Source organism: Xyrauchen texanus, chromosome 48, assembly GCF_025860055.1.
Source record: "Xyrauchen texanus isolate HMW12.3.18 chromosome 48, RBS_HiC_50CHRs, whole genome shotgun sequence".
In the NCBI taxonomy this organism is placed as follows: domain Eukaryota; kingdom Metazoa; phylum Chordata; class Actinopteri; order Cypriniformes; family Catostomidae; genus Xyrauchen; species Xyrauchen texanus.
In genome coordinates, this window is record NC_068323.1 from 20,311,596 (window position 1) to 20,324,350 (window position 12,755).

The 12,755-nt window shown below is 40.3% G+C and overlaps 1 protein-coding gene across 1 annotated transcript in view; it reads left to right on the forward strand.

Annotated features, from left to right (window-relative positions):
* The window catches only part of LOC127639758 (dedicator of cytokinesis protein 3-like), a 232,045-nt gene that overhangs the window by 96,811 nt on the left and 122,479 nt on the right, over positions 1-12,755 (forward strand). The window contains exons 4-5 of the mRNA XM_052121970.1: positions 4,414-4,469; positions 9,089-9,185. Of these exons, the coding sequence (XP_051977930.1) occupies positions 4,414-4,469; positions 9,089-9,185 (153 nt within the window). The remainder of the gene's footprint in view (positions 1-4,413; positions 4,470-9,088; positions 9,186-12,755) is intronic.

The window sequence follows — 12,755 nt, forward strand, 5'->3', positions numbered from 1 at the left end:
GGGAGACTTGAGAGATGGAGCCCTGGAAGACTTGGGAGGAGGAGCCCTGGAAGGCTCGAGAGACTTGAGAGGCAGAGCCCTGGGAGGCTCGGGAGGAGGAGCCCCGGAAAACTCGAGAGACTGGAGAGGCGGAGCCCTAGGAGGCTCGGGAGGAGGATCCCTGGAAGACTCAAGAGACTTGAGAGGCGCAGCCCTAGGAGGCTCGAACGACTTGAGAGATGGAGCCCTGGAAGACTCGGGAGGAGGAACCCTGGAAGACTCGAGAGACTTGAGAGGCGGAGACCTGGGAGGCTCGAGAGGAGGAGCCCTGGAAGACTCGAGAGACTGGAGAGGCGGAGCCCTAGGAGGCTCGGGAGACTTGAGAGATGGAGCCCTGGAAGACTTGGGAGGAGGAGCCCTGGAAGACTCGAGAGACTTGAGAGGTGGAGCCCTGGGAGGCTCGAGAGGAGGAGCCCTGGAAGACTCGAGAGACTGGAGAGGCAGAGCCCTAGGAGGCTCGGGAGGAGCCCTGGAAGACTCGAGAGACTTGAGAGGCGGAGCCCTAGGAGACTTGAGAGACAGAGCCCTGGAAGACTCGGGAGGAGGAACCCTGGAAGACTCAAGAGACTTGAGAGGCGGAGCCCTGGGAGGCTCGAGAGGAGGAGCCCTGGAAGGCTCGAGAGACTTGAGAGGCGGAGCCCTGGGAGGCTCGAGAGTCGGTGGCTCTTGGATGGCCATGGCTACTGGCGCTGGCTCTTGGACGGTCATGGCTACTGGCGCTGGCTCAAGGACGGTCGAGGCTACTGGTGCTGGCTCAGGGACGGTCGAGGCTACTGGCGCTGGCTCAGGGACGGTCGAGGCTACTGGCGCTGTCTCAGGGACGGTCGAGGCTACAGGCGCTGGCTCAGGGACTGTCGAGGCTACAGGCGCTGTCTCACTGACATCGGGGGCTAAGGGCTCTGGCTGGTTGACCGTGGCTGACGAGGGCTCAGGCTCGCTGACCGTGGCTGACGAGGGCTCAGGCTCGCTGACCGTGGCTGACGAGGGCTTTGGCTCGCAGACCGGGGCAGGCGTGGGCTGGGAGGCGGAAGCCCGTCTTCTCTTCCTCCTCCGGGCAGATGAAGTGGACCGTGCAGGCTCAAGGGAATCGACTGGTGTGGGGGTTTGTTCGCTGACTGGTGGAACAGGCGTGATGGGAAGAGCCATGGGCGAGTTGAAGGTCGCCACCGCGGGAGGTGAGGTAGGGTCCTCCTCTGCCACGCCCACAGTGAGTGGCGAGCCGCTGACCAGCAGAGCCTCTTCCACCATCTCCTGCAAAGTCCAGCCGAGCGTCGCCGGTGGTAAGCGCTCTTTCAGCGACGCGTCCAAATTGCCCCTGAAGAAAACCACCAGGGCTGACTCCGGGAAGTGTGCCAGCTCCAGGAAGTCCCGGATGTGGTCTTCCACTGGTCGGTCCCCTTGCCTCAAACCAAGCAGCCGGTAGTTGGCCTGCTGGACCACTGGATCCATTGTTTGGGTCTTTCGTTCTGTTATGAAGTTGTGGAAGTAGGAGAAGGCAGACGGGAGTGTGGATCCAAATGCGGGCTTTATTAGAACAAAGAACAGAATAAACAAAACACAGGAACAAAAGAAAGTCCACGATGGGAAAAAGGCAAACTAATACAAGAGGAAACGGAGGGCGGAGAACGACAGGGTAACCTTGGACGGACAGATAACGGGGTAACCATGAACGGGCTGACAGACAGGCAGGGAACACAAAGCGCGAGTCAAACTATACACAAGCGGAGACATGGAACATCAACGAATGACAATGGGAAGGGGAAACACGGAGCGGACAACAAGTAAACGTGACATAAACGTGATTAGTGAAACAGAGCACATAGGGCAGACAAACACAGGAACGTGACAGTTACCTGCTTGCTTGTGCTTCAGGCAAAAGAAGGATCCAAACCCATTCTGAGAGATGAAACTAATATAATGTTGCTCTTTTTAGATTGTTTCCTGCTGACTCAACTTGTAGCCTGTGCCATTCATGATATATGCCACTTTATTTTCATTACTTAGCCCTGGTACTCAAGAAACAAAATACAAAATAAAATAAAATATATTCCTCTGGCACTCACACAAACTAATAATACAAGAGTTTCAACAGAAGGAGATGATACACATACACACACATCTGTTTGCCTCAGGCTCTAGAATAACATCACCTCTCAGTTCACCTCATGTAGAGCAGCTTCGTTATCTTCTTTTAAAATGGACGCTGAACGCAGCACAAAATGACAAAATTTTAGCTTGTTCTATTGGACCAGCTTATGATTCATATGCATTCTGGAAATGCCACACAGCACACCTTCAATTATTGATCAAACCAACGTGTAATCCTAAAGTCTTGTGTCTTTTCCAAACCTGCTCTCTGATTATATTTCACACCAAGATCAAAAGAAAGAAATAAGTAATTGTACGTTGCTTAAAAATAAATGCTCAGGACTATTGAGATATTTTGTTTAATTTAAATTAAATGACAAAAAATAAACAACTTTTCAGAAATCAGAATCACTATTGAGAATAGTAAAAAAAAACTTGAAAATGAAATGTCCAAATGCATTACATTAATGAGAATGTGGCAGGAGGATGTACTTAATTGTCATGAAAGTAATGTCACAATGTAAAAAATAGCCTTAAAATAGAACATTTTGGAATGATGGGTAACATGCTTTTATGAGATTTACCAATTCATTTATTAAATATTGACTATAATATATTCATTGAACTCATTGATATTTAGCCCAAGATGTTTTCATGTAAATCCAGATTAGCTTTTAATTAATCAAAGGATGAGTTCTTCAAACATGTTTAATTGATGATCGCATGAGCCATCAAAATGAAAAGAGCTCTCCTCAAACAATAGGGCTTCTTCATGTTCGTACAACTGAAGGAGGCGATTAGCAAGCGACCACCCATCTCATGAATAATAACATATGCTGATTTGTCATCCGTGCATATGGAATCCTCCCCCTAGCAGATGGAGGTTGTTTGAGAGCAGTTGGTGTCCTCAATTACTAATTAATCTGACCTTTTGAAAGCGAACAGTCAATACAATTAGGCAACAACTGCATGTGGCAAGAACTTCCTCCATCTGGATTCTTCAAATTAGATGTTTGTGCATTCAAACTGAGTTGTAATAAACAGAAGTATGTCAGTCCCATTTTGTCTCTGAAGGTAACTTGCAAATTGGTGATTAATTATGTTTATTTATTTATTTTAGCCACCTCAAGCTATTGATCACTTTCAAAGTTGAATTGAAAGCTTTGCACCATTTTGGTGGTTAACTGAAATGAAACCAATTGCCTCTGAGGTATGAAAGGATTCTTTTCAATGACATTTATTGACTCAGGGAATGTAAAGAATGACCAGTTTTCTGATTAAGAATTAAGCCTTTATTGAGTTGTTTAGTCTGTAATCCTCATTCGCAAGTTAATGTAGTTCATGAAAATGCAAACACTGTTAAATAGACAAAGAAAGATAAAGCACAAATGAAATTAAAAGGAAAGAAAATGGAGACGTCAGCTAAAGTCTCCAGTCTGAATGAATTTCTTCTTAAAAAAGACATCAGCAATGTCTTGTGTGTCTCCTCTAGAGTTTCAGAAGAGGTCTCCGCAATGTCTCAAACTGTGTTCATATGCCAAAATACCAAAATGAACTCTCGAGTTTCTTGCAGATATTTCCTAGACTAAATTATCTGGGTTAAGCTATTCGCATTCATTTTTAGCTCTACTTTTCTTGCATGTCAACATTTATCTCCAACATTTCCTTTGCTGAAAAGACAATCATGCATTTCCACGTTTTTCCAAGATGGTTTAGGTTGGTTAGTGCTGGTTTAGTGTCTTTCTCACTGGTAGGCCAACATAGCCATGTTGTTCACCTGCAAGAAAATGCTGGTCAACCAGCATGGAATTTCTTAAAGATGGTTGACCAAGGGAGTCTTGCTGGTTTAGTTAAAAAGTCTGATTGGGATTCCAACATACCACCTTCCCCTGCTGGTAAACAGCATTTATAGCATAATATATACTGGTGACAATAAATTCTGGTCTTTTCACTTACTTAATCAACAATCCTTACATCAACAGCACTACTGACATTGGTCGGCAAAGACAACCCGTTTAAAATGAACACGGCATTGACAGGTCTAGTTGAGAAACTCTGTTTATCTCCTGGCTCTTAGTCGAGTTCTTGATGTAGATTCTGCCACAGGCAATATAATATAAAACAAGTAAGACAATGACGTCTAGAAGGGCCACTGGAATCATGTTCTGCTTGGGCACATTCTCAGAGACGCCAGTGGCTGAGAAGACACTCTCTTGCATTCTACACTCAACAATTGCCGATAGTCTCAAAACCAGAGATGTAATGCCCTTCTCTTTTGCTTCGCAGGGTATCTTCCCAGCTGGCTATGTTCATTTGAAGAAGGCAGTCGTCACCAACAGGGGGTAAGTGTCTTTATACTGAATTATGTCATGTTGTTCACTCAATTAGGAACAAAGAGGTAAGACAATGATAGGAAGACAAAAATGAGAGGAATGGATGTCATTAAAAGATAAGACATTTTATTTATTCATTTCTGTCCAAATTATGATTCACTTTCTCATCTGCTAGTGACTTCTGAGTGTCATCTTGATTGAGATTTCGACATTTGGATTCGATCTACCAACACTCTTGTTTCTAACTTGATCAAAGTTTTAATATGGGTTTAGCTTGGTGTAGACTAAATACAGCTCCTGGTGGTTCAAAAGCTACACCAATATGTAAAGGCAGTTTGTGAGGTAATCTAACCAGATTATGATACTTACTCCATGCATCCATCCATCCAATTGTGCATTAATTAATTCATTAATCCATTCAACCCTCCCTCCATCCATCCATCTGTGCATTAATTCATTCATTAATTCATTCAACCCTCCCTCCATCCATCCAACTGTGCATTCATTCATCCATCCGTCCACCCAGCTGTGCATTAATTAATTCATGAATCCATTCAACCCTCCCTCCATCCACCCATCTGTGCATTAACTCATTAATTGATCTAGTCAACCCTCCATCCATCCACCCATCTGTACATTAATTCATTAATTGATCCATTCAACCCTCCATCCATCTGTGCATTCATTCATCCATCCATCCATCCATCCATCTGTGCATTAATTCATTAATTGATCCATTCATCCCTCCCTCCATACATCCATCTGTGTATTCATTCATTCATCCATCCATCCATCCACCCATCTGTACATTAATTCATTAATTGATCCATTCAACCCTCCATCCATCCATCCAACTGTGTATTCATTCATCCATCCATCCATCCATCCCCATCCAACTGTGCATTCATTCATCCATCCGTCCACCCATCTGTGCATTAATTCATTCATTAATCCATTTAACCCTCCCTCCATCCACCCATCTGTGCATTAATTCATTAATTGATCCATTCAACCCTCCCTCCATCCATCCATCTGTGTATTCATTCATCCATCCATCCATCCATCCATCCACCCATCTGTACATTAATTCATTAATTGATCCATTCAACCCTCCATCCATCCATCCATCCATCCATCCAACTGTGCATTCATTCATCCATCCGTCCACCCATCTGTGCATTAATTAATTGATCCATTCAACCCTCCCTCCATCCATCCATCTGTGCATTAATTAATTCATTAATCCATTTAACCCTCCCTCCATCCACCCATCTGTACATTAATTCATTAATTAATCCATTCAACCCTCCATCCATCCATCCATCTGTGCATTCATCCATCCATCCCTCTGTGTATTAATTAAGTCATTAATCCATTCAACCCTCCCTCCATCCATGCATCTGTGTATTCATTTATTCAGTCAAAAATTACAATGTGGCTTGCAATGTTTTTTGCGCTAAGCAACGCAAGTACATGTGTGAACGGGAGCTTTTGTGAAACCACAATAGACATAAAAAAAATTAAGGAAAATATATATCCAATGCCATTGTACAAAAAGACAAGCTGCTATATTAAATTAAACATATCATTTTGTATCCTGCAGAAGAAGAAATGAGAGTAAATTATGACAACATTTTCAGTTTTGGGTGAACTGTTCCTTTATATCATAATCATCTTGTCACTTCTTTAATGAACGAAATAACAGCGTTGTTCAGAGTTCAGAGGAATGAGCTTTCAGATTGATTCACAGGTATGAATGACCTATTCAGTGACATGCTGAGCAGTCCTATACATAAGGCATGACATCCATTTCTGTGAGTGTGTGCAAGTGTGACAGAGACAGAGAGAGAGTGGAGAAACACCGAGAAAGAGAGAGACAAGAAAAACTCCGGGCTGTTGCTCCCTCTTGGAACTCACTTCAAAAAACACTTGGGAGAATTGAACATCAAGGACTGTCAGCCCACAGTTTCTTCTGTTTGTTTTGATGTTTTCCATCTTTTACAGTTGTTTGTGCATGGTGCTGTGTGTACAAATTCACAGTCTTCCCACAACACACACACGTATGCATATACACTTATTTATTGAGTGCAGGTAGCATCCCAGGGGTCTTGTTCAAGAGTTTAAAAGTACACATCTTGTTAACAACCAGCTTTCAATAAATAGTCTGACAGTATAGCCGATATATTCTACATTTGTGTGTATTTTATTGTAATATGTTGGTTTGAAAAAGCCAATTAGTAACATAAAAAGATTATTGGGGGAGTTTTTTGTGTGATACATTTTTGGAGGGCTCTCAAAAGCATGAAATGGACTTGCCGTTGTCCCATTGAGATGAAAGGGAAGATATAAAAGACCTCCTTTTATCAATATGTAAACATATATACAGTCAGACTGTATGTTAACTTGCTCATAGATGTGATGTTGCAGCTAAGGCTATTTCTAAATGACATGTTCTTTTCACTTAGCTTTAACAAATAAGCTAGGTGAACTGGTGAGGGATCTTTGCATTGTCAATGTCCATCACATGTCCCAAGATTGGATTCCTGAAAAAAAAAAACTAGAGGAAAATTACTCAACGCAGTGGGCCCTTCAGAGGGAACTTTGGACACTTATGATGACAAAGCAGAACTAAGAGATCAATCTATTTCCTCAGAGCATCAGAAAAGGACACAAGAAGGACAAAGGAGGGCTGATGAATGAACAGAAAGCGCTAACGAGCCATGGCAGGAAGATGAAGCAAGGATTAGAGAATTTAATGGGATTGGTTTTCAGATGATAGCGCAGTGTCCACTCTTATTTTAAAAGCCCCATGAAATGGTTTGACAGACACAATTATGTTTGTGTTCACATTTTTACTATTCAAAAAGGACGATGATGTGAAACTTATGGAATAGAATGATTTGCTTAATAGCTTATTCTAGAGAGCATGTTATTGGACAATAAACACGATTTATATTTGCATACGCAAATTAGATGATGTTTAGAATATTGTTTGTTCCATTTTCTAAGAAGTGAAAGATTGTAAATGTGTATATCTACTAAAAGGTCATTTTGTCAACTGTTATAGGTACACTAGCTAGCTAACAGACATGGACTAAAAGCCATGAAACTCCAGTTCTGATTTCATGGGCAGGGTTCGATGTAATCTGGCATACCGGGCATTTTCCCAGTGGGCCGACGCATTTTGGGGCCGATCAGGGGTGGACTGGCCATTGGGAGAACCGGGACTAAGCTGAAATGAGCCGCAAAAAGGCGCCACGATATGCAGAAATGGACAGCGAAAACTTTTGGGCCAGTTTCTATGTAAAATCCCAGGCTGATTTCTCTTCCCAGTCCACCCCTGTTCATGGGACAGAGTTTTATGGACCTAGTGCTGGTAATGAGAAGTTTAGATGCTGGTTTTAAGATGTTTTCACTCAAGGGAAGCAGTCGATGGGTGATCACCCTTACAAAAAAACCTTTAGCGACAATTAAGAAATTGCCACAAAGCTCATTTGCATGTGAAAATAATGAGTGGCAATTTTGCGGCAATTTGCCAGAACTATTTCATTTTATTTTTGTCAAGCTTGGAGTTTATATTTACATTTACATTTATGCATTTGGCAGACGCTTTTATCCAAAGTGACTTACAGTGCACTTATTACAAGGACAATCCCCCCGGAGCAACCTGGAGTTAAGTGCCTTGCTCAAGGACACAATGGTGGTGGCTGTGGGGATCGAACCAGCGACCTTCTGATTGCCAGTTATGTGCTTTAGTCCACTACGCCACCACCACTCCGTAGTTGTGACATAATACTTAGCGCTTATGCTAGCTTGAGTCGAGACCCTTCCATTTCTACTTGATTTTTCTAAAGTTAAATACATTTTCTTCTTCAGTAATTACATTTAAAATATTTGAAAAGTGCAATGACTTATTACTGCTGTAATAACTTTGGCACCACATTTAATTTACTAAAATAAATGTAAGGTTTCAATTAAACTTAAAGGCAGAAATTTCTACTTACACATATATTATACTTATATCAGGGCCGTTTCTAAGCATATGGGCCCTAAGCAAAATCCTTCTTGGGGCCCCCACCCCTGTCGGGGCTGTTTCTAGCTATAAGCAGTATAGCTGTAAGCTAGGGCCCCCTAGTAGCTCGGGGCCCTAAGCGACAGCTATACTGCTTACAGCTAGAAACAGCCCTGACTTATATACTACATTTGCTACAATTTGATTTGATAGCATCCGCTTACAAAAAAGTACTGTGGTAATTCCAGGGCTATCACTTCAATTCACAGTAGCTGGGACAAAATGTTTATGGATGGGCCCCCTTTTAATGGGCCCAGTGAGCAGGCTATACAATTGACACCCTTGTTTATTCCATTAGTATTATTTATTTATATATATTATTTTTTGACATTGTACCGAACCAAAGTGTTCTTTGAAGTACAGTACCTAATATTACCATGTAAATAACATGAAGTATTAATATCGTAATTATTCATTACAATGGTATATACCAAAATACCTTGGTATTGCCATCTGGAACATAACTGTATCATTGTTCCGCCTTTTTAAAAAGTTCAACTACAACGTTTCTCACAGCAAGCGATCACACTAATGTGTGGTTTCTCTTTCTGTACAGCCAATATGAGACTGTGGTCCCCCTTGAAGACCCCATCGTGACAGAGGTCACCTCGACACTTCAAGAATGGTCTGTTCTGTGGAAGCAGTTGTATGTGGTAAGTACCTTCTTGTACTGTGATTTCTTCATATTGGCTCGATTGTATGGCGTAGTCACAGTTTGCTTTTGCTACAAAGCATATATCACTCGAGAGACTGGATTATAGTGCTTTCAGGACAGGAACTTATTAAAAGTGCCGCGCTGGATTTTGGAGACAGTAGAAGGACAGTAATGTCTCTGTTCTCTATAAGAATTTAATTGTAGTTTGTTTATTTATCAAAAATGAAAATTTTCTCATCATTTACTCACCCTCATGCCATCCCAGATGTGTATGACATTCTTTCATCAGCAGAACACAAACATTGATTTTTAGTAGAATATCTCAGCTCTGTTGGTCCATACAATGCAAGTGGATGGTGATCAGTCCTTTAAAGCTCCAAAAAGCACAGACAATCATGGTAAAAGTAATCCATACAACTCCAGCGGTTAAAATAAAAGTCTTCTAAAGCAGAACTGAGATATTCTTGACAAAAAAGTCATACACATCTGGGATGTTATGAGGGTGCGTAAATGATGAGAGAATTTTCATTTTTGGGTGAACTATCCCTTTAAGCAAATGTTGTTCTTTTGTATAAGGTCTTTTATAAATGTACAGTAATTGTCTCAACGATTGGTGTTAGTTCTGGTGGGACTATTTGTTTCTAAACCAATGGAATATTTTCCAGGAACCTGTTTGAAAACAGTGATTATTTTGTATATTTCGTTTTTTTTGACGCTAGTGGTGCAGAAATCCATCACTTCAGTTGTAAAGGTGACGTGCATTTTCTTTTGTTTTTAAAATATGTTCTTTTTCTGCATACTTTCTACAATTAAAGCCCTATCCCACTGTCCCACATAACCATCCTTGATAGTTTTCCTTTTCAAGAACTTCCATGTTTTCTGTCCATTTTAGTTGCGTGTTTACTCATAATGTTTGAAATTCGGCTATGCAAAAAACGTAAGTCGTGTAGGTACGGTGTAAAATGAGATCACAGTTTTAAACTGGTTTAATCATCGACACATTACGGGTTTTCATAGAGGTTTTAAACAAATAATCGATGAAGAATTCGTGACCCAGCCCGTGCTTCTCGCAGCTCTGTTTATGATGATATGCGCGACTGAGCGCTCGAGACCGGTCCACGTGTAAATGCACATCTGTGCTGATCTGTCCATTGAGCAGCACTGACTGATCCGGGTAAAGCTGTTTCCTTTCACGTTTGGAACATTTGCCGTTTGATATTTCTCATACGGAACTAAAAACGACAGAGCACAATCAGAGAGTCAGCCAACTGTGTAGGCGCACCAGTGCGACCTCTTGCAAAGTTTATTTGCACTGTTAGGAAAACATTTTTAAAATTTGTCTCAGTCCGGAGCCCTGATTTATTTTGCGGAATCTGATCATTTTCCACGGCACACCTGACAATCACAGTGGTTGGGAAACACTGATGTAAGTTGTTGCGTTCAAATTAACGTGACAGTTTACATAAGAATGGTTTTACGAACAAATTTTGTCAAATTAGATTCATTAAAATGTATGTTTATCGTTCTTAAAACCATTCTTGCGTAAATTGTCGCAATGAGACAATTTATCTAAGAATGATTTTATGAACAATTTATGTCAAATCTGTATCAAATTTATGGAAAAAATCCTGTGTAAATACTTTCTAAAACCATTCTTACGTAAATTGTTGTATTAAATGTGACGATTTACGTTAAAATCATTAACCTCACTAACAATTTAAGTTAAAACATTCATTTAAATACATTCATTTCACGAATGAGGCCTGTTGTCTCTGAGGCACTTTCAAAACATTGCTCTGTTTGTTTGTCCGATCTGTCAACATCTGCCTCAACCGACAACGTGAGTTTGAGGCGGGGCTACTACCAATTACAGGCAAGGGGCGCAAGGAGTGTTTAGGAAACCTGTTCAGAAACTGTCAATATTGTTTCACTATATTTGTTAGTATTTATGAATCCTCAAAAAGATTAGTAGTGCGATTTTTTTCACATTTATTTTATTACCTGTGTCTGTTTTTCTTCATCCTACATGACTATTACCGTGCTTGCTTTTCACACCAGAAAAAATTCTAATATTTTATGAATGTTTTTATCTTAGATAAATCAGCTTGAATATCAAAGGCCACTTTTAAGTTACCTAAGCAAAGGCAATTGAAGATAATTTGAATAATTATCAGGCAGAATAGGCTTTGTGGAGACTTGAATGCAGTGCTTTCCTTACAATAGAGAGACTATGAGATCTGACAGAGCGCTTTATGTAAGCTTGTACCGAGGATTAACAAGCATTAGTGTAAGACATGACAATGTAACTCTGTCTTGCTTTCTCTCTGACTGTGCAGTTCTTGGCATGTCAGAAGACATAACCACCTCTTAGCAATGTTGATTTATATCGTCATCATTCACTGCATATAACAGTCCAAAGAAGATGACACAGCAATTTCTGTTCATGGAACAATGATGTAAGGACATGCCTGTTTTACATACAGTCATTATTCATATGTAAATGCTTAGGATAAGGATACATGACTTTTCAGGCAGTCTAACAGCACCCAATTCAACAGAGAATGGTCTTATTTTTGTCATTTCCTGTCAGGGCTATTTTCACATTGCAACATGTCATGTCAAAAACCTTTTTGTTCTCAATCATCACCGATGCAATTACATGAAAGCTAATAAAAAAGACTTCCAAGATTCTGACAGCGTTCAAAAAGTAAAGACAAATTTGGTGGCCAGCTGAATCAAGGATGACTAATTCAAACTGATTTCGGTTGCATAACAAAGCGAGCACATAACGTTGCGAGTCTGCAGCTCGGCAGATAGCGAAGATTCACGCTCTGCAGCTCCAGTTACAGATACGTGGGCAAAATAGGTTGTCAGTGACATGGAAACTGTTTGTTGTAATGGCTTGTTATAACAGCAGTCTCAATTAGTATTTCAAATGTATCTGGGACTCCGATCAAAGCCACCACTCTTATCAGAAGTCAACGTGGGTGATAAAATGTATTTGACTAATTAATGAACAGTGTTTTGTTAATTTGCTGTTTGATAGTTTGGCTGTGGTTGGTCTAACATCTTATCATTGGCTTGGATGCAGTTAGCAGAATGTGAATGATATATTTTGTGGTCATTAGCTTTGGCTGTGTTTGTATGTTTATAAGAAACAACCCAAATTAGATTTTGTGAGACTCAGGATATGGAAGACTTTCCTGAGCAGTAGTTTATTTTACTTTATATTCCTTTGATTTTATTCAAATATATTAACGTTTTTTTTTTTTTCAGTTTATTTTATTTTATTATTTAAAATATTTAAGTAATATTTAATCACATATCTTATTTATTACAAAATTTGATTCAATATATGGTATTGTATTGTATTTTGTTATATATTATTTTATTTATTTTAAATTAGTATATTTTATGATGTTTTATTTGATTTTGTTTTATTTGAAAATAATTTATTTTTATGTTTATTTAAGTTTTTTTTTGCATTTTTATATATATATATTTGTAAATACATTTGTTATACATATATACATACACACACACACACACACACACACACACACACACA